Below are 17891 nucleotides of genomic sequence, written 5' to 3'. Positions count from 1 at the left end.
CGCATCGAGGGACTTCAGCGCTGAGTATCAATGCAGCACGCATCCTGTTCTGAGCTGTGACTCCACCATCCTCGGCCCTTCTGACCCCTGGACTGGAGCTTCGTCTTCAGAGACCTGAACCACAGCCCCACTCACCACAGACAGATAGGAGCAGTCACCACTTCCCTGTGAGGGTGTGGGGCGTGTGGCCAGGGCAGGAGCGAGCTTCCTGACCCACAGCTCTGCTTGGAGACCACGACCTTGACCTTCAAAGTAATCTGCATCAGAACCCAGTGGAGCAGCCCAGTGGGGAGATGCTGCCCCTCCCCAGGGCCGGCTTCAGCTGACCCGGCCAGAGTTTGGACCAGCCATGGCAGAGCAGCCCCCCACTGCACCCCAATACAGGACTTGAGGCGATAGAAACACGCAGATAGGAGCTGGGAAGGTGTCTCAGTGGTAGAGTGCTTGCCTTGCATGCATGAGGCCCTGGGTTCAATTCTTCAGCACCACATAAGCAAAAAGAAAAAAGCCAGACGTGGTGCTGTGGCTCAAGTGGTAGAGCGCTAGCCTTGAGCTGAAGAGCTGAGGGACAGCGTCCAAGCCCAGAGTTCAGGCCCCAAAACTGGACCCAAAAAAATAAAAAAAAGAAGAAGAAGAAAAAAGAAACATGCAGATACCAGAAGGCCAAAGGTGGGAAAGCACCGACACTCAGATAGCACCCAGGCTGTACTCACACCTGGTCAGCAAGAAAGACAGAGCAGTTTGGTTTGTTCGTTATGTCTATGTTTGGTGTGTAAGACTACTCTTCGTGTGTTTCCTAATTCCCCAAGCATTCTGTATTTCTCTGTAATAATCTTGCTCTACCCGCACACACTGTAAGTTCCTTTACCTCCCCTTTCCCCCCATCTATTTCCTTCCTATTTCCATCCCAATCCCTTCTATTGTTTAGTTTTTAATGTCAGTCGTTTTAACCATCGTTAAGGACCCAGCTTATTCCTTAGAAAGGAAGTTCTGGTCCTCTGCAGCCCTGCTGGGGAGGACGCTTACATCACACAAATATCTCATTTACTGTTCAGTCGTGGACCATGTTTCTGCATCCGTTCTCTCTCATCTGAAAGGAAGTGAGAACTCTTTCCCAATAGATGTGAAAATTTATGATGGAGAAACAGAGCCAGTACATCTACTATGACGAAACAAGGAAATATCACAACCCCAAAACATCACAACGCAGTACATGAATGCAAATGCATAAATTGGCTAAAACCATGGTTGTAACTCCCTTTTACCTTGCTTGACTTCCATTCATTTTTCTTGTTGAGGTTTAACTATATCTGTTTATTTCCCGTTTCCATTAGTTTAATTGCTACTTAGTAAATTAAGTTTTTTTTATTAACTTCTTACTTTATTCAACATTAATTTTGACATCCTTTCTCTGTTGTTGGAGGTATCTTGATGACTTAGATTTCAGTATATTTCTTTGTCTTGTTTGCACTAATCTTTTTAATGTATTTATTGTGTCTTCTCTTTCTATACCATGCTAGGCATGGAAGCTCACACTCTGTGATCAGAGTTAGGTCAACAGAACATTTGTAAAATTTTATTATCTCCTATAAACAGACTCAACATTTACATGAAATACATCAGCATTGCAAAACATCAGATGCTTCATATGCCCACATCTCGTCAATGTCATCTTTATTACAATTTGAAGGTCTTCCTTGCTTCTTCTAGAACTTTCTCATCAAGGGGAGGCTTTCTCTGACTGCCGGGCTGCAGGAACTTCTTCACGTTGGGGAGGTTGCTGATCCTGGTCTTCAAGGCCTGCAACACAGAAAGCAGAGCCTCAGAGAGGAGCCCACAGTCCACCCAGGGATGAGCACCTCCTAGGAATCCGAAGCCATCTTGGACCAAGCCCAGTTCAAGGAGGAGGCTAAGAACAGACTCCCAGGGAACATAAGAGCCAGAACACCCAGCTCAACAGCACCATCCTCAAAGACCTCTACTGAGACTTCATTCCGCTCAGAGTCTTCACTGTTTCCTTAGACTTAAACCTGGTGGATTCATTTTCCTGTCTAAAGCATGAACATGCTGTATCTTTCAGGTATTAAAGGAGACAAAAGCCACACCCTAGTAGCTCATGACTATAATCCTAGACACTCAAGAGGCTGAGATCTGAGTCATCCCAAGCAGAGAAATCCATAAGGCTCTTCTTTCTACCACCAAAAAGGCAGGAGGTGGAGATTTGGCTCAAGAAGTAGAATGTCAGCTGTGAGCAAAAAAGCTGAGTGAGAGAGTAAGCCCCTGAATTCAAGTCATAGTAACAACACGAAGTAAAAAAGAGAGAAGAAGAAGAAGAAGAAGAAGAAGAAGAAGAAGAAGAAGAAGAAGAAGAAGAAGAAGAAGAAGAAGAAGAAGAAGAAGAAGAAGAAGAAATGAGGAGGTGATGAAGGAAGAAAAAAAAGAAGAGGAAGAGAAGAGGGAGGAGCAAAGGAAGACAAAGGAGGAGAAGGAGGGAAAGGTGAGGAAGAAGGAGGAGAAGGATTAGGAAGAAGAAAGAAGAGGAAAATCCAAAGACATGAGACATGGGAAAATAAAGTTGGAAATGAGAATCCAGTGTTACGAGTCTAACCACGCACAGACACTTTCCCACGGAGGGATAAGTTGGGCTTGTTGGGGTGAGGGACTGTGTGCGTGGTAGCAGGCTATGGAGGATGTATGCAGTGCCAAGGGACGGAACCAGAGAGGAAGATGACCCGAGTGTGAACACGCAAGAACACACAGGACAGAAGAAATCCCAGGACTATGCCCATAACAGAACATGGTCCACACAGAAAGGTGCGTGGCCCTGGTTCCTTCTTATTAGAAGAGGCAAACATTCTTCTGGGGGTCGCAACTCCCTCTTGTTTCCTGGCAGAAAAATTATTTCTATGGCTCAAATCCAACTTGGAATCTTAGCAAAAGTTGGCTGATGGGCCTTACTAGCATGTGGCTGTAACTATAGTATTCTTGGAGGGAGGCGCGGGGCTGCCGCCTGAGGGCACTGGAATGCTCTGGAAGGCTCTGGAATGCCTCACCTGCAGCAGAGGGAAGCCATCCAGAAGGCTGGCGTCCAGCTCCTCAATGTAGTAGAGAAGTTCCACCATGAGGATGTCAGCCCTGCTCAGCCTGTTGCCAACCAGGTAGTCTTGTCCGTGGCTCTTCAACACCTGCGGAATTGGATGAGTCAGAATGTGAGCTCATGCATGCATGCACCTGCGCACACGCGCATACACACACACACACACACACACACACACACACCACAGTGTCAGTGTTTATTTCCTTTGATTGTATGGTTTTTTGCTCACCTCGAAATCCTGACGCATTAAACACGCTGCCTTCCCCCCCTACCCATCTGTACACCCTTTCTTGGAGCACTGCTGTATTCCCCTGACCCACAGCTTCTGCCTGCCTCCCTGTCCGAGCTGCCCAAGTATTTTCTGTTGTGTGATTGTCATCGCTTGCTTGGCTCTTGAGTTCCCATCCATGTTGTTCTGCAGGATCCAGTCCACCCCATAGACTGGTCGAGTCTTCTACAGATCAGGTCTAGTAAGAGCCAGATGTAGTCAGCACTCTGTCAAACCCTGAATACTACACTGGGATGTCATAAAGTGAAACTTTATGGCAGAACTTTCCAGGGCTTCCTAGTGGTCCACTTCTCTAAAATGATTTGTAGACCCAGGTGCTGCACTGGGCTTCAGGAAGCCTCCCTGGAAGTGGAGGCCAATACCCCAGCAAAGCCCAGCCTTGGTTTCCCTCTTGTCCGCAGAAGTCTGTGTCTCCTACTCCAACAACTGCACTTACTTTTTCAAAGGCAGGCAAGTAGCGATTCTTTGTCTTGTCTTTTATCGTAGCAATCTTGTCAGGTTTTTCTTCCTTAGAAGCCATTGGCAGAAGAATAAACATTTCGTTCAAATCTGTCATGCCTTCTGTATACATATCAATCCTGAAAGGGGAGAAAATCCCAATATTCAAATGTGTTTCAGTAGAGATTTCAGTTTAAAGACCAAGGCAGGACAATGTCAGGTGTTTGCAACGTCATTTGCCTTCAGTGAATGCTACTCAATTCTTCTGGTGTTTCCTTACATTCTTTAGGTGCTAGCATTATTTATTTAGAACAGCCTATCAAGAGATATCCATCTCTCTGTCTATCTCTCTATCTATCCTAGAGGAGTCTGCCATAGTCACCTCAGTGCGTATGCTCAGACCAGCCTGATGCTGGTATAAAGCACCTAATCCCTCCCTGGGCTATCAAAGGATGTAAGATCAGGAAGCTCGCCGTACAGGACTCTCTCCTTTGCATCTTGCCCGTAGAGGTTGTATTTGGTGGCGATGTAGTTGAGAATGGCTCTGGACTGCACCAGCTTCATGCCGTCCATCTCCACCATGGGCACCTGCTGGAACATGAATCGCTCATCTTTTGAGAGAAAAGGAAAAAAAGAACAGTCACACTTCTGTGATCCCACAAGAAAATGTTTGCTGAAATGGCTGAAGATCCCAAAGGGTAAAAGATGGTTGTCTACTAATCTTTCATGTGAACTAGAATTTTGTTTTCCGTATTTTGTTTCTGCGTTTTCTTATCTATCATCCTTTGGCCTATTTCATTTCATTGATGTCCTAAGCAGATACAGATGAGCATTTCTGTGGTTTGGGGGTTTAATTCATCTTTATGCATACTCTTTCTTCTTGGCATTTTTTTCCCCTAAGCAGCAATTAGTTGGATGAAGGGGTTCACTTTGACATGTCGAAACTTGCACCCAATGTCCCCTGACCGACTTCATCCTCCCCTTCCCAGTCCAAACTGATCTCAACGAGCCACAACCGTTCCTTTCCCACACATGTACATAAAGTATCTCAACCCTACTCACCCTCCCACACTTCCCTATTTCCCCTCACCCCTCTACTAGTCCCCAGGACATGCCTGGTTCACAACACGTGCCATTCGTTTCTGAAGGTGTATGTTGACTGTACAAAGAATTTCATGGTACTGTTTCACACACTGCATATACCTTACCTGAATCAGATTGACCCTCAGAATTACGCGCATCTTATCGCATGACCCCTACCAACTGCATTTCAAACACTTCATTTTGCCATCTTCATCGATATTTAGGGTGAGTTTCACCTGAGGTGGGAGTTTCCACAGGAAGTCTCCTGGTGTTCACTGTGCTGACAGTGGTTTCTGAGAGAACTTTCTCTGTGGCGGTCCTACTGTGCACGCCTCCGCCCTTGTGCTGCTGGGGGGTGGCAACTCATCCCAAGCCGCAAGTGAGAATGCAGAGGGGTCTGCCCCACGTCGTGCTCCTCCCGTGATTCTGTCACTGTGCATGTCTGAGTGAAGGGCACCGTGGCTCTTGAGCGCTCTGAGCTCACTGGCACAGGAGGCACAGGAAGCAAGGAGGGCACACTCACAAAGTCCTGGGGGTACTTGGAGCGGTTCAGTCCTTCCTCGCACTGACCGAGTTGTCTGGTGTACCAGAAGCCCCAACCCCCACATTTCCCCTCCTGGCCTCTCCCCAACATCATGGTACTGACATGCTGCCTTTGCCTCGGATGACTGTCTTTCCCCGATAACCTGATCAGGGACAGAGGAAACTTAGGCTTACCAGTTTTTAACTTTGCCATGTCTTCAGGAGATGCTATAAACTCTTCTTCAAACTGCAAGCAGAAGAAGTAAATAAGTTCATGTTAGGTCTTTCCAGGATTTCATGGTCTCTTAAACTTGAGCGATCCTTTCCTGGTAGGAGATCTGAGTGTGGCAGTTTAAGTACCCTGACCTAGCCAGGGCTAGGTTTTGATCTGGGAGAGATGTCCCACGATGGTGGAGATTTGGAAATCCTTTGACCCCGAGATTTTAGAAGGCCCGGAAAGCCTTTATCTCCAATGACAATAGATCAGAATCATTGGTGTCCTCATCATGTGATACGACTGGCTCAAGGATCATCCAAACTCCCCCACCTTATGACTGGTCGTACACATCAGTCCTTTTCCCCCATAACTTAAATGGATTGGCACTACCTTATTTGCACATTGTGTGCCTTTGTTGTAGGAAAAGATTGAGCTAAAGCCCCGTGCGCTCATGAAGGAATAACGTGTCTCTGCAATGCGTAGTGAAGATGCGGCTGTGAGACCAGGAGAGCAGGCTGCACGGTCCAGTCACAGGCCCTGACCTCACCTTAACTCCCTTTTCTTCTACAACCCCAGGGACCAGATTGCCGCCATGGCCCATGACTCACGACAAGTGTTTCCCTCTGCTGCCTGCAGAGGGCAGCACACCCCGGACTCACAGGAAGCCACCAGCACTTCCTGTTCAGCAGGTCGCTGGTGAAGTGCTTGTTTCCTGAGCTCCTCCCTGCCTTCCTTCCTTTACTTGTGTGCATCTTCAAAGAGGCCTGACTATGTGTTCACTGTGCATCCACAGATCCATCACAGATGCCACTAAAACTCTGTGCCTCACAAGCGATTACTGATGAATACAATTTGTATTCATCACCCTCATACCTGTGGCTTTCATTTTAAATGTAATCATGATTATGTTCTTAGTTTTTCACTTTTTGATACTTAATTTATATTAAGGTAAAACAAAAGCCCACATAAATTAGAAGGACTATCTTTATATCAGACATCCAATCCCAATAATTACCACCTCAAGCTAATCTTGTTTAATCCGTCAGTCCATCCTTTTACTCTGGTCATAATAGTTTAAAGAATGTGGGGCTGGGAAGGTAGCTCAGTGGTAGAGTGCTTGCCTTGCATGCATGAGGCCCTGGGTTCGATTCCTCAGCACCACATAAGCTGGAAGTGGCGCTGTGGCTCAAGTGGTAGAGCGCTAGCCTTGAGCTGAAGAGCTGAGGGACAGCGCCCAGGCCCAGAGTTCAGGCCCCACGACCAACCAAAAAAAAAAAAAAAAATAGTTTAAAGAATGTAGTTATCATATGTTCTTATCATAAATAGTTCCGTGTATATCAAACACAAAATCACATAAAATTATGGTAATGTTTTAATATTACCTGATATCCAGTCCATAGTCAAGTTTATAATTATATCTTATAATTTATCTTTCTGGTTAAAATTCTATTTTATAGTTTGCATTAAGACAATATAAGTACTACCTACTGTTATTATGAGAGTTGTCTTAAAATTATCTTTTAGCTGGGCATGATAGCTCAAGCACGCTACTTGGGTGGTAGAGATCAGAGGTCCATGGTTCAAGGCGAGCCTGAGCATAACCATTTGATGGACTCCGATTCACTCAGTTCCTGGGTGTGGTGGTGCAAGTCTGTCACCACTGTGATGGGAGAAGCACAAGCAGAGAGCTGGCAGCCTGGGCAGCCCATGCAGAAAGGGAAACCCAGTCTCCCAAACACCGAGACAGGCCGGCGCCGGTAGCTTTGTCATCCTAGCTACTCAGCAGGCTGAGCTCTGAGGATCGCAGTTCAAAGCCAGCCTGGGCAGGAAAGTTCATGAGGCTCTTATCTCCAATGAACCACCAGAAAACCAGAAGTGGCGCTGTGGCTCAAGTGGTAGAGCGCTAGCCTTGAGCTGAAAAGCTGAGGGACAGTGTCCAGGCCCAGAGTTCAAGCCCCACAACCGACAAAAAAAATACCCAAAAAACAACAACAAAGAACAACCAACACAGTCAGGTGCCAGTGGCTTATGCCTGTCATCCTAGCTACACAGGAGACTGAGATCTGAGGATCAGGTTCAAAGACAGCCTAAGCAAGAAAGTCCATGAGACTCCTACCTGCAACTAACCAGCAAAAAGCTGGAAGTAGAGTGTGACTCAAGTGGTAGAGCACTAACGCCTTGAGTGAAAAAACCCAGGGATAGCATCAAGCCCCAGCTTGAACTCAGGCGCGCGTGCGCGCGCGCACACACACACACACACACACACACAAAAGAAAAGGAAAAGGAAAAGAAAGAACTAAGGCAAAAGAGGGATGGAAGTGCAGCTCGAGTGGTTGAGCACCTGCCTAGCAAACACAACGGGCGTGCGCACACGCACACACACACACACACACACACACACACACAAAAGAAAAGGAAAAGGAAAAGAAAGAACTAAGGCAAAAGAGGGATGGAAGTGCAGCTCGAGTGGTTGAGTACCTGCCTAGCAAACACAACGGGCGTGCGCACACGCACACACACACACACACACACACACACAACTTTTAATCAACTATGTGATGCATGGTGGATCGATTGCTGGAAGTTTCATCTGGTGCAATCTGTCTACTTTCTGATTAACTGGAAATTATTTTATTTCGGATACAGTTACGCCCAGGTTATCTCGTATAGAAACCTCCTGGCTTATGAAAGTATTTTTCGAAGGTGCATTTGAAGTCCAGCCGAGGATGACCCAACCCAGAACGTACCTCCACCCCAGCGGCAGCCAGGAGCCAGCGGATGGACTCCATCTTACCCCGGGCATTGAAGTAGTGGAGCACAGGCTTCTCTGCCATGTTCGCAGCCTCTTGGTTTCCCTGAATGGGTACAAATGAACAGATGAGTACTGCGAAGTGAGAAGTACTTTGGGACTGTGGCTAACGATCCAACCCTACACAAGGAATATCGGCCTTCTTCATGGAGAGCACAGAGGACGCCCTGCAAGGTCTTCTCTTAGCCCGAATGCTCATCCACGATGGCCGCCATCTTGACATTGCACAGACCCAGTCTTAGGTGGCCATCGATCCTCAGTTAGAGGATGGGAGCAGAGGTGCCCGGGCTGGAACCCACGCTTAACTCCGCCCCACGGGTGGGGGGGAAGTGCCGATTCTTTATACTCACACACAAAACTCTGTTCCACACCTGACTGAGACCTGCAAAGCAAGTTGCACGACTCCTGTTGCCCTCTCCCACTGCTTTTCCGTTGTGATGATCTGGGGGGCCGGGCAGGTCTGTGTTGTGGGGGTCCCCCTGAGCACTGCAGTACCTCTTCTAAGCCACCCCCATGCTGCCGTGCTGGGCCCTCTCCCCTCCTCCCTGCCACCCCCAATCATGACAACCAAGGCCACCTGTAGATTTGCCACATTGCACTCTGGGAAGCAAACTCTCCCTTGGCTGGGAACCACAGCTCTGTTCAAGCTGCCGGGGAGACCAGCACAGGAGGCGTCCAGGAGAAGCTGCACACAGAGCCCAGCGGGCTCAGCAGCAGGCCAGCGGGGCTGTATGTTGAGGGAGCCCCAGAGTCATTGTCAAGCAAGGGCGACACTGTTCTACATCACTTCTGATGGCCATGCTGCCACGTAGCACTTGGTGACTTGCGAACATCATCAAGTTAAGTATGCGCTGGCTGATGGGTCTAGCTCTTCCTCTAGGCACTCCCAAGTTACAGAGCTAGAGGGCCTGTGAGAACTGGACTACCCGGCCTCTGAGAACGGGCGAGTGACTGCCAGCTTGCTAGTTTCTGACAACACATGAACTCAGTTCTAATATATTCAAGCTGTTTTCATCACTGAAGTTTCCCTTCTTGCAACACATATTTTTCTTGCAGCCCATCCTCCTACATGCTATAATTGTGACTTTATGGGAAGCAAAGAATTCACACATTCTTTTAAGAGCGTAGTACGTTCTGTGAAGTTTAGTCTACTCTGTAGATATCACAGGCCTGACAGTTCAAATGCTGCATATTTTAAGTACTTAAAATATGGCTTATCATTTAAGAATAGCTAATGCATAGCAATTAAGTAATAAGTGAAGATCATAGAAGCAAAATGTTAAAAAAAAACTAATTAAAATCCCTTCCATTCTGCTGTTAAAACAGAATCATAGAAGCAGTGGAAATCTCCTGCATAATACATACAAATTGGTCAAAAAATATTTCTGTGAGTACTTTGGTAGCACAGGAAATATTAAATGTGGCAAATTAATGATACTGGCAAATTCTTTTCAGAACTGGGAACACATTTCTAGAGAATGGCATTGCATTTCTTAAGTTTACCTAAAAGGTATATCCAGGTCCATTTGTTCCCCTACTCTACAATCTCTGTTTGCAGATTTCCTTTCAACTGTAGGACCTTTGCCCTTTCCTCCCTTTGAACTCAGCAACACTGAAGGAAGGGGCAGAAGGAGGAGGAGGAGGAAGATCAAGAGAAGAAGGGGAGAGGAAGGAAGGGAGGGAAAGAGGGAAGAAAGAAGTAAAGGAATTGAGAGTAGAAATGGCTTGCATTATGGTCTCCAAATCAGACTAAAAGGAAGATAACCAATTACCTGTGAAACCAATTATGGCAGCTAAAACTTTCATGACTGGCAGGCAGAGATGACTAGTGTCCAAGCCGATAGCATGTGATTTTCAACCCCAAAGGGGTGACTATACCCAATTTAAGTCCAGCATAATTGTGTGTCAAATCCCGTACAAAACACACTAGTCAATTATTTTAATCCACAGCCCAACTTCATGTCAGCTCCGACAGCCCCCATGCAGCGGCTCTCAGATTGCTGACAGTAACTCAATATCTGCTGCCCTCATTTTTCCCCAATCTTGGTTCTGATTTTTCCTGAAAGATGTAAATCCACAACGTTTGAATTGTTTCCTGAGCAGGCAAAGAACAATAAAAACATAACATCCTCAAGCCAACATACCACTCTGGAAATGTTTTCCTGGTAAAGCAAGCTGGAAACCATCTATGAAGATTGTGAAAGGCAGTACTAACCGAATTAATGTGCGGGTGGCGTCTCCAGGCTCAGCTCCTCGGGCTGGCTTGGAAGGGTTTGCAAGCTGCTTTTATTTGGTGACTTCCAGTAGGGATTGAGAGGGTGGGGACCAACCACTCCCACAGCTTTCAAGGTCCTGTGTTCCCTGTCAGACTAGAGAGATGACAGATGAAAAAAATGCGGACTTTTTTTTGAACCTTGTGCGAGATCTCAAGTTCATTGTCTTTGAATGTCGGTACCAGGTTCCTAGACATGCCTCGTTTGTGTCCTCTAATAAAGGATCGTACAATACCCGAATACAGAGACAAGAATTTAACACTGCTAGAAAAACACTGTTACACTCCAGATCTTACTTGCACTGGGCCTATTCTTTTTTTTAATCCAAGATTCACTTTCTCATCCAGGGTCCCATCGCGGTACCCTCCAGGTCCTCGCTGTCTCCTGCCTCCACGGGGGCGGCAGCGCCTGGGTCGGCCTTGCCTCTCGTTCTCCGGGCTCTTTATGGAGCACTGGAGCGTGGGGCTGTGGAATGGGCCTGACTTGGGATCTGCTGATGTTTTCTCCTGATTTTTGACTGGAGTTGTACATGCTTGGTAAGATGTTGCCAAAGGGAGGCTCATCCTTCTCAGCCTGCGATTTCCAGACACATTTCCTATTTGACCCATCACGCGTCCCATTCATGGTGATGCCAACTTGGATAGCTTAATTAGAAGTCATTTCTTCCAGGAATGTCCGCTGAGTTCTGAAGGATTGACTCCCGCCTTATTCTTCCAGCTCAGACAAGTCACCAGGAGCACACGAACCGGCTGGTCCACACACATGCCTGACCCCAGGCAGGTGATTCTAACCGAGGCCTGGACGAAAGTCCCCGTCACCCCAGGCCAGACATTCCTTTCTGGACCTACCAGAAAATCTCTGGCTCTAGCCCCACAGTAATTACCGCCTGATTCTCACTCCTTCGTTTCCTTGTTAAACCTCATAGAAACCTGGCCCCCAAGTCCAATGCCTGGCACAACCTCCAAGCCCCACAGAAAGGTCTGTGTCCCTCGCTGGCAATCAACAGTCCCAGACAGTTGACAATTGAGTCCGGTCTATTCCTTTTCTACTCTCTTTCTACTATCTTTCCGTTTGGCATGGACACACGTCTTGTGTGTGAGGCTTTGTGACTGGACAGCCATTCTGCTTCGGAATGAACACGTACAAGGGTGAATAAATGCAGCCGTGGTACACTCTGGACACTCTATTGAAAATAAACTCTTCAACTTATGGGTGGGGCTGGGAGGGAAAAACTGGAAGACAGCAAGGGAAAGGGGGACAATCAAAAAAGAAACATGTTCTTTACCTGACTTGATTTAACTGTAACCCCTCTGCACACCCTCTTTAAAATAACAATAAAAATGTGTAAAAAGAATAAACATGTGCTAAATGACTTTATCTCCATTATGATCTTGCCTCCAGAAGGTGTTACCATATCCTATTCATCTAGCAATGCTCTGTGTAGGTAAGTATGAGAGAGAAACAGAGATTCAGAAAGTGCATAGTGGGCTGGAACTCGGGCCTGAACCCTGTCCTCTAGCGTTTTCACTCAAAGCTGGTGTGTTACCACTTTGGGACACAGCTGCACTTCAGGCTTTTTGGTGGTTCGTTGGAGATGAGAGTCTCATGGACTTTCCTGCCCTGGCTGGCTTTGAATCAGCATCATCAGATCTCAGCATCCTGAGTAGCTAGGATGACAGGCATGAGCCACGATGCCGGGCTCACAGTGATTTTAATTTCCCCCATTCCTTCTGTGTTTAATAACTGGGTTCTATGAGGCAGAGCAATTCCCTCTTCTTTATCCTGTTATTTGTTTGGGTGCTTATTTAAACACACCTGAAGGACTGAATAGGAGTTTTATTCTCTAGTTACAGTTTGATACTATTTATCTGTCTATGAGGAGGCTCGCCTTGTTCCAGGCCTGAGCTTTGGCATCTCCTTCCTGCAGGATCTGTGCCCCGACTTGAAGGCCCTTCTTTGTACACAAAGATATTTTCTGCAGAAAGATGTCCCGGGCTTATCTTCATTTCTTCTGTCTCAGCCTTAAATGTAGCCATTTCTTCAAGGTGCTTTCTCATATTTCCTTGGGGGAAAATATTCCACACTGGAACAGGAGCTGGGGGTCCTTTCTGCTTCTCAAGTCTCCAAGGGCACAGATACACTCACCACTCTGTTCACACGCAGCACGTGCATGTGTGTGTGCGCAAACACACACACACACACACACACACACACACACCCTACTCCTGCAGGTATTCATCTTTGTGCAATCCCTCCACTATCCAGGGAAAGTGTGGTTTCTAAAGTGTTCAGGTGGAAAGCCCCCGCCAGGCAGGGTCAGCCAATTCAACACAAGTCCTGTTCATTCAGGGTCCAGGCAGGTAGCTGTCCACGTCTAAACCCTGGAAGCAGCTCATGTCTGTCTACAGGAGACAGCCCCGCACCAGGGCTCCTGGAAGAAGGGAACAAGAGCCTCATCACTGTCTCAGGGTGGCCAGAGAACTGAGTCCACGGAACCCAGGCGGATCTCCAGGGGTGTGTGGCAGACACTGACTCTCCTGTGCAGCTGCCCTCCTGCTCACCCGCCTCGGGCTTTGCCCCACAGTGGATGCCCAGGCAACTTGACCAGCCTTTCGTTGGCTGTCAGTCCCAGAGGAAGATGAGCCACATCTTGGTGGCCTGTCCTACAAAGCTGCCGTTCTTTCAGACTCGGCTCCCCACCTCTCTCCCTTCCCTCCTCAGCCTCTACAGACACTACTTCTGCCTGTACCAGCCAGCGCATCACACAGGCAGGCAGCTCTTGGAGTAAGCGGCCGCTCTAAGCAAGGTGCCTGGTCCTTAGAGGCTTGCTGGAGGAGCAGCCTTTCCACCCAGCCCTGAAAAGCCTAGGGTGAGAGAGGCCATTCACAGGATTGCAGATGACCTGCTGGGAAGCCTTGGGAGAGCCTTTGCTAACCTTTGACTTCCCCTGAGTGGTCTGATTCTGATTCTGCCTTGATTATCTCCATAAATGGTCTGAGTATCTCCCTACAGGGAAAATTCAAGGCCTAACCCCTGTGTGGACTTTCAAGCTGAGTGCTTCGCTACTTCCTTACATGGAAAGTTTTGCACGCACCTGCATCCTCCCATATATGGTCTGTATTTGTTTAAGGCTTGGTCTCCCTCAAGCATGTGGTTTTTTATTTTTGTTAAAGCTTGATCCTGGGCTGCAGGTTTTTCAGACAGGACTCCGCCTGCCCTGCTCCCCACAGGGGCTCCCAGTGTGGCTTCTCAAAATGTGGCTTCTCTGTTTCTCACCACCCAGTTCTGGTACAACACTCCCAGGGCCCTGTACCCTGAGTCCTGGACTCTGGAACTTTCTGCCTCTATACCTTTCTGGAGCCATTACTGCCTTCAGGGTGAAGCCTAAACCCAGAAACAGCTTATAAAGCCCGCATGGTCCTCCCATGTTTACTCCCGGCCTTTCTGCAGCTCTCCTCCCTCTTCGAGACACCTTCCGGGCCCCCTGGTCCTGGCTCCCTCCTCCTCCTGCCCGCTCAGGCTCTGTGCACACCTCACTGCAGGCGGCAAGCATTCCTTGTGCAGCCGGGCAGCCCCCTCTCAGTGTGGTGGCTTGTCCACAAGCCTAGTTTCTGCCTGGCTCGCTTCCAGACCATAGCACTGGCACTGAATACCATGCAGGTGAAGATGAATTATAGCCTTTGCTGTGCAGATAACAATCCTTACTCTATACAGCTCCTATGGAAAGAGGCACTGAGTAAGAGCAGAGGTCAGGGCCCTAGGGTGCATAGAAGCCATACGTGTTCACATATATTCAACGTTACCCATTACATCCCCAGGCCTGTATATGCTCTATGATGCCCACCTCTTATCTATTTAGGTTGAAGACACTGTAGGGAATACCGGTGAATGACGGTTATCTTTGGTTTGAGGAATTACGGTGGGGTATGGGGAGGGTATGCGGATGTACATTTGGCTCCTTTGTAAGTATTATACAATTTGGAAAAGAGCTGCTGCCACATTTTAAAAAGGCAATGGGTAAAACTGTTGTAAGGTGAGGAAACAGAAGCCACATTTTGGGAAGTCGAATCTTGGAGTCTTCATTGGAGCGCTCACAGTCTACAGGCAGCCCAATTGTTATGAAGGCCTGAAGCCCATAAATACACTTCACACTGCTAGGAAGCTGAGCCATGAGGGCCAGAGAGGAAAGAAAGAACAAACAATACCGCAGAAGACTGAGTCTGCCAGCACCAGATCGGCCCCCTGGGCTGCAGGGCTTTGTAACCACTGGCTGCCTGCAGACCGCTAAAGCTCCAAGAAAGACTCCAAGACTTGATGTCTCAAAATGTGGCTTTTCTGTTTCCTCGCCTTGTAACACAGCAAAGCTACTCAGCTCCAACGGAGAGCTGAGGTGGGACGCAGTGTTGACTAAGAACAGCCAAGAGACAGGACCATGTGGCAGGGCGTCGGGTACCTGAGCTGGTCCACACCTAAACAGGGCCAGGTCAGGGGGCAGGGTCCCAGCACTGGACTAACAGGTTCAGTAATCTACCAGCCCAATGGCCACCTGTGCCTCCTGGGACTCAGGCACGCCCATCACCTGGGAGGCAGGGCTTCACCTCCCCCACCATGAAGACAAGATGCCAGACCCCACCAGCCACCATGTGGCCAGGATGGCGCCGGCCAGACCTGATCGCCCTATTCAGAACAGTCAGAACAATCAAGTATTTCTATATAATGATTATAGAGGTTTGGAGTTTAGCTCAGGGTCAGAGCCCTTGGTGTAGCACGTATGAAGGCTTGGGGCTGGTCACCAACACTGAATGTTTAAATATCGCTGAGGATACAAATATGTTGGCACATTTCCCCAAGGAGAGAGAGAGAGAGAGAGTAAAAAAGTATAGGACATGGGAAATAATGTGTGCTTGCATTGTGAGAATGGGGACCAATTCATTTTCTTTTAAAATGCTGCAGAATTTTGCATTAAATATAATATTTGAGTGGAAACATAATGTAAGTTCCTACAGTAATAAAATATCAGGAAAGCAGACATAGACACAAGGGAATTTCTTACCCATCAATAGCGGGGGGGGGGGGGGTAACAGGGGGGGGAAGGGGGGAGAGGGGGGGAGAAATGAAGCAAGAAGGAGGAAGGAGGAAATTCACTTTCCCTGAGACAGATTCCAATGACTGTCCATCCGCGGGGTGCCTCGCCGGCCATCCTGGGGAAGGTTTGGTGGGCTGTTGCTTTGCATTACACTGAGCTGCTTTAGATGGGAAAATTCCACCTCATACTTCTAGAAGAGAAGTTCAGGTGTGTCTCAACCTGGCCAAAGATCGACTTATCAAAATACAGTCCAAAGCAAGCACTGGGTCAAAGATGAAAGATAAAAACTCCGGAGAGGAGGTCATTTGGGTTTGAGGTGACTTGTGTCCAACAAACAAACAGATTCAGGTTTTGGCTGTTGGGAAAATGGAGAAGAACGGAAAAGGAAGAGGCCAGACTCGATCCTCAACTGGCTAGGACTGTTGGCTGCCAGTGAGGGGCACAGACCTTTCCGCGGGGTTTGGAGGTTGTGCCAGGGACTGGATTTTGGGGTGGGCTTGTATAGGCCTTAACAAGAAAGCAGAAAAACACAATGGGCTATGGTCTCCTGGAGGCCCAGGGCGGTGTGCTCAGCCAGGCTTAGATTGGAATAACCTGCCTGCAGACAGGCATATGGTGGACAGACGTGTGGTGGACAGACATGTGGTCAGGCCTGTTCACATGCACCTGGTGTCTTGCCTGACCTCGGGGAATCAGCGGGAGTCAATCCTTCAGAGGGAGGCCCTGCCACTCACCAGCCAGACACCCCCGTGCCCATGAGAGGTCAGGGTTGTAAAGGCGCAGGCTGCTTCTGGACCCTGGAAGTCCTGGCTTCAACAAAACGAAACACTAGTGTCCCAGATCCCCACTGGAGTGCAGCCCCCCCCAGCTTGCCCTAAAGGAGTCTCAGTGACCGACAGCCCAGAGCTCCCCCGCCCCCACATCTCCTTGTGCATGCGGACTTTGTTCCTAGCCAAGGACGCATTGTGAGACTGTGAACCAAGTGTCAGGAATAAAACCATGAAGCACCGTTCTCACAGCGATCTGCGGAGCTGCAGTCTACAGCAAGTGTCAGCCTGCTTCGTCCCTGACCCCTCCCCCAGACAGAGGGCCACACTGCCGGCAAGGCTCTAAGGAGCTGGGCGCCCACTGGAGTCGGGGTCTCCTTGTCTCTTCCTCACCCCACACCCAATCACCGTCAGGTTCACTGGTTTTCCGGGGTGGTTTTGAACCTGTCTTCCTCCCCCTCTTCCTCCTCTGTCACCTGCAGCCCCCCCCCCCCTTTGGGAACCATCCTCGCCTCCGCTTCTCCACATACACCACTGAGGATGCTTCAAATTCAGGGAACACTCCGGGTGCTTGAGCACTAAGAGGATGACAACTCTCTAGAAATGATTCTCTTGGCAACGCAGTGTGTCACTGCCTCCCGTGGGTGTCATGCTCGATCCATGGGGTCCCCGGCCCTCACAAGGTACGTCCAGGACAGGAGTTCCTCCTGAGCATCACTCTGTGCTCGGGAGCAAAACTTCTGGAAGCTTCTCTACTAAATTCACTTTGTAGTCTTTAGGGGCATAGACAGGGTTATGATTGCCTCAGATCAATCAGATTCACAGTGGATACGGTGAGGGGCTGTTGCAAACCACCATGGACCCCAAAAAATGAGCACCTTAACTCATCACCACTGGGAGCAAGGAAGTGATGGAAATTGGACTGTGTGACACTGGTGTGGGAGGCCCTAGCGGGGCCTGTGGTTCTCCCCAGCAACAGATGCCCCGAAGTCCCATTAACAGGATCTTACTTATTATTAGACAGGGTATGTGCAGCAAGCAAGGGAGCAATCTCCTTGAAGTTAAGACACCAGCATGTGAAACAATCCCAGGAGCAGTGACCTCCTTATCTTACTAAAAGAGGCAAGCGGCAAACAACCACAGTTTGTATAAGCCTTTACCCAATTCCAAGGTCCAAGGAAGTTTGGATTCTGATTAACTCACACTTAGGGCAGAATCTGGGGTCTCTGTAATGCTAGGAGCCAGTGATTTTTCTCAGGTCTCTGTAAGGCTAGGAGCCATTGATTTTTCTCAGGCCACTCCCAGCTTTC

The 17891-nt window shown here is 48.4% G+C and overlaps 1 protein-coding gene across 2 annotated transcripts; it reads right to left on the bottom strand.

The window, feature by feature from the left end:
• Positions 1–1657: 1657 nt before the first annotated feature.
• Positions 1658–11630, bottom strand: LOC122101585 (glutathione S-transferase A3-like). Of its 2 annotated transcripts, XM_042671955.1 has the most exons (7): positions 8394–8514; positions 5625–5676; positions 4892–4902; positions 4303–4424; positions 3823–3964; positions 3054–3185; positions 1658–1800 (listed from the first exon to the last, which is right to left on the bottom strand). In XM_042671955.1, the coding sequence occupies exons 1-7, from the start codon at positions 8478–8480 to the stop codon at positions 1678–1680; spliced, it is 669 nt and encodes a 222-aa protein (XP_042527889.1). In that variant the 5' UTR covers positions 8481–8514; the 3' UTR covers positions 1658–1677. The 2 variants fall into 2 exon arrangements, with proteins under 2 accessions (XP_042527889.1, XP_042527890.1); XM_042671956.1 differs by lacking the exons at positions 4892–4902; positions 5625–5676; positions 8394–8514 and adding an exon at positions 11626–11630 and having other exon boundaries at positions 4303–4430.
• Positions 11631–17891: the final 6261 nt, after the last annotated feature.

The sequence above is a fragment of the Dipodomys spectabilis genome, unplaced genomic scaffold (assembly GCF_019054845.1).
Source record: "Dipodomys spectabilis isolate Male_0828 unplaced genomic scaffold, ASM1905484v1 ptg000669l, whole genome shotgun sequence".
Lineage (NCBI taxonomy): Eukaryota > Metazoa > Chordata > Mammalia > Rodentia > Heteromyidae > Dipodomys > Dipodomys spectabilis.
Note: the sequence above shows the minus strand (reverse complement) of the source record. Positions and strands in the feature narration are given on the sequence as shown.

Excerpts from the sequence above, each read along its gene's own strand:
- LOC122101585 (XM_042671955.1), bottom strand. The coding sequence starts at position 8,480 with ATGGCAGAGAAGCCTGTGCTCCACTACTTCAATGCCCGGGGTAAGATG. Across the intron at positions 5,677-8,393 it reads TGGCTGCCGCTGGGGTGGAG|TTTGAAGAAGAGTTTATAGC; the intron begins GTACGTTCTGGG and ends TTCTGCTTGCAG. Across the intron at positions 3,965-4,302 it reads GATGCAAAGGAGAGAGTCCT|GATTGATATGTATACAGAAG; the intron begins GTACGGCGAGCT and ends CTCCCCTTTCAG.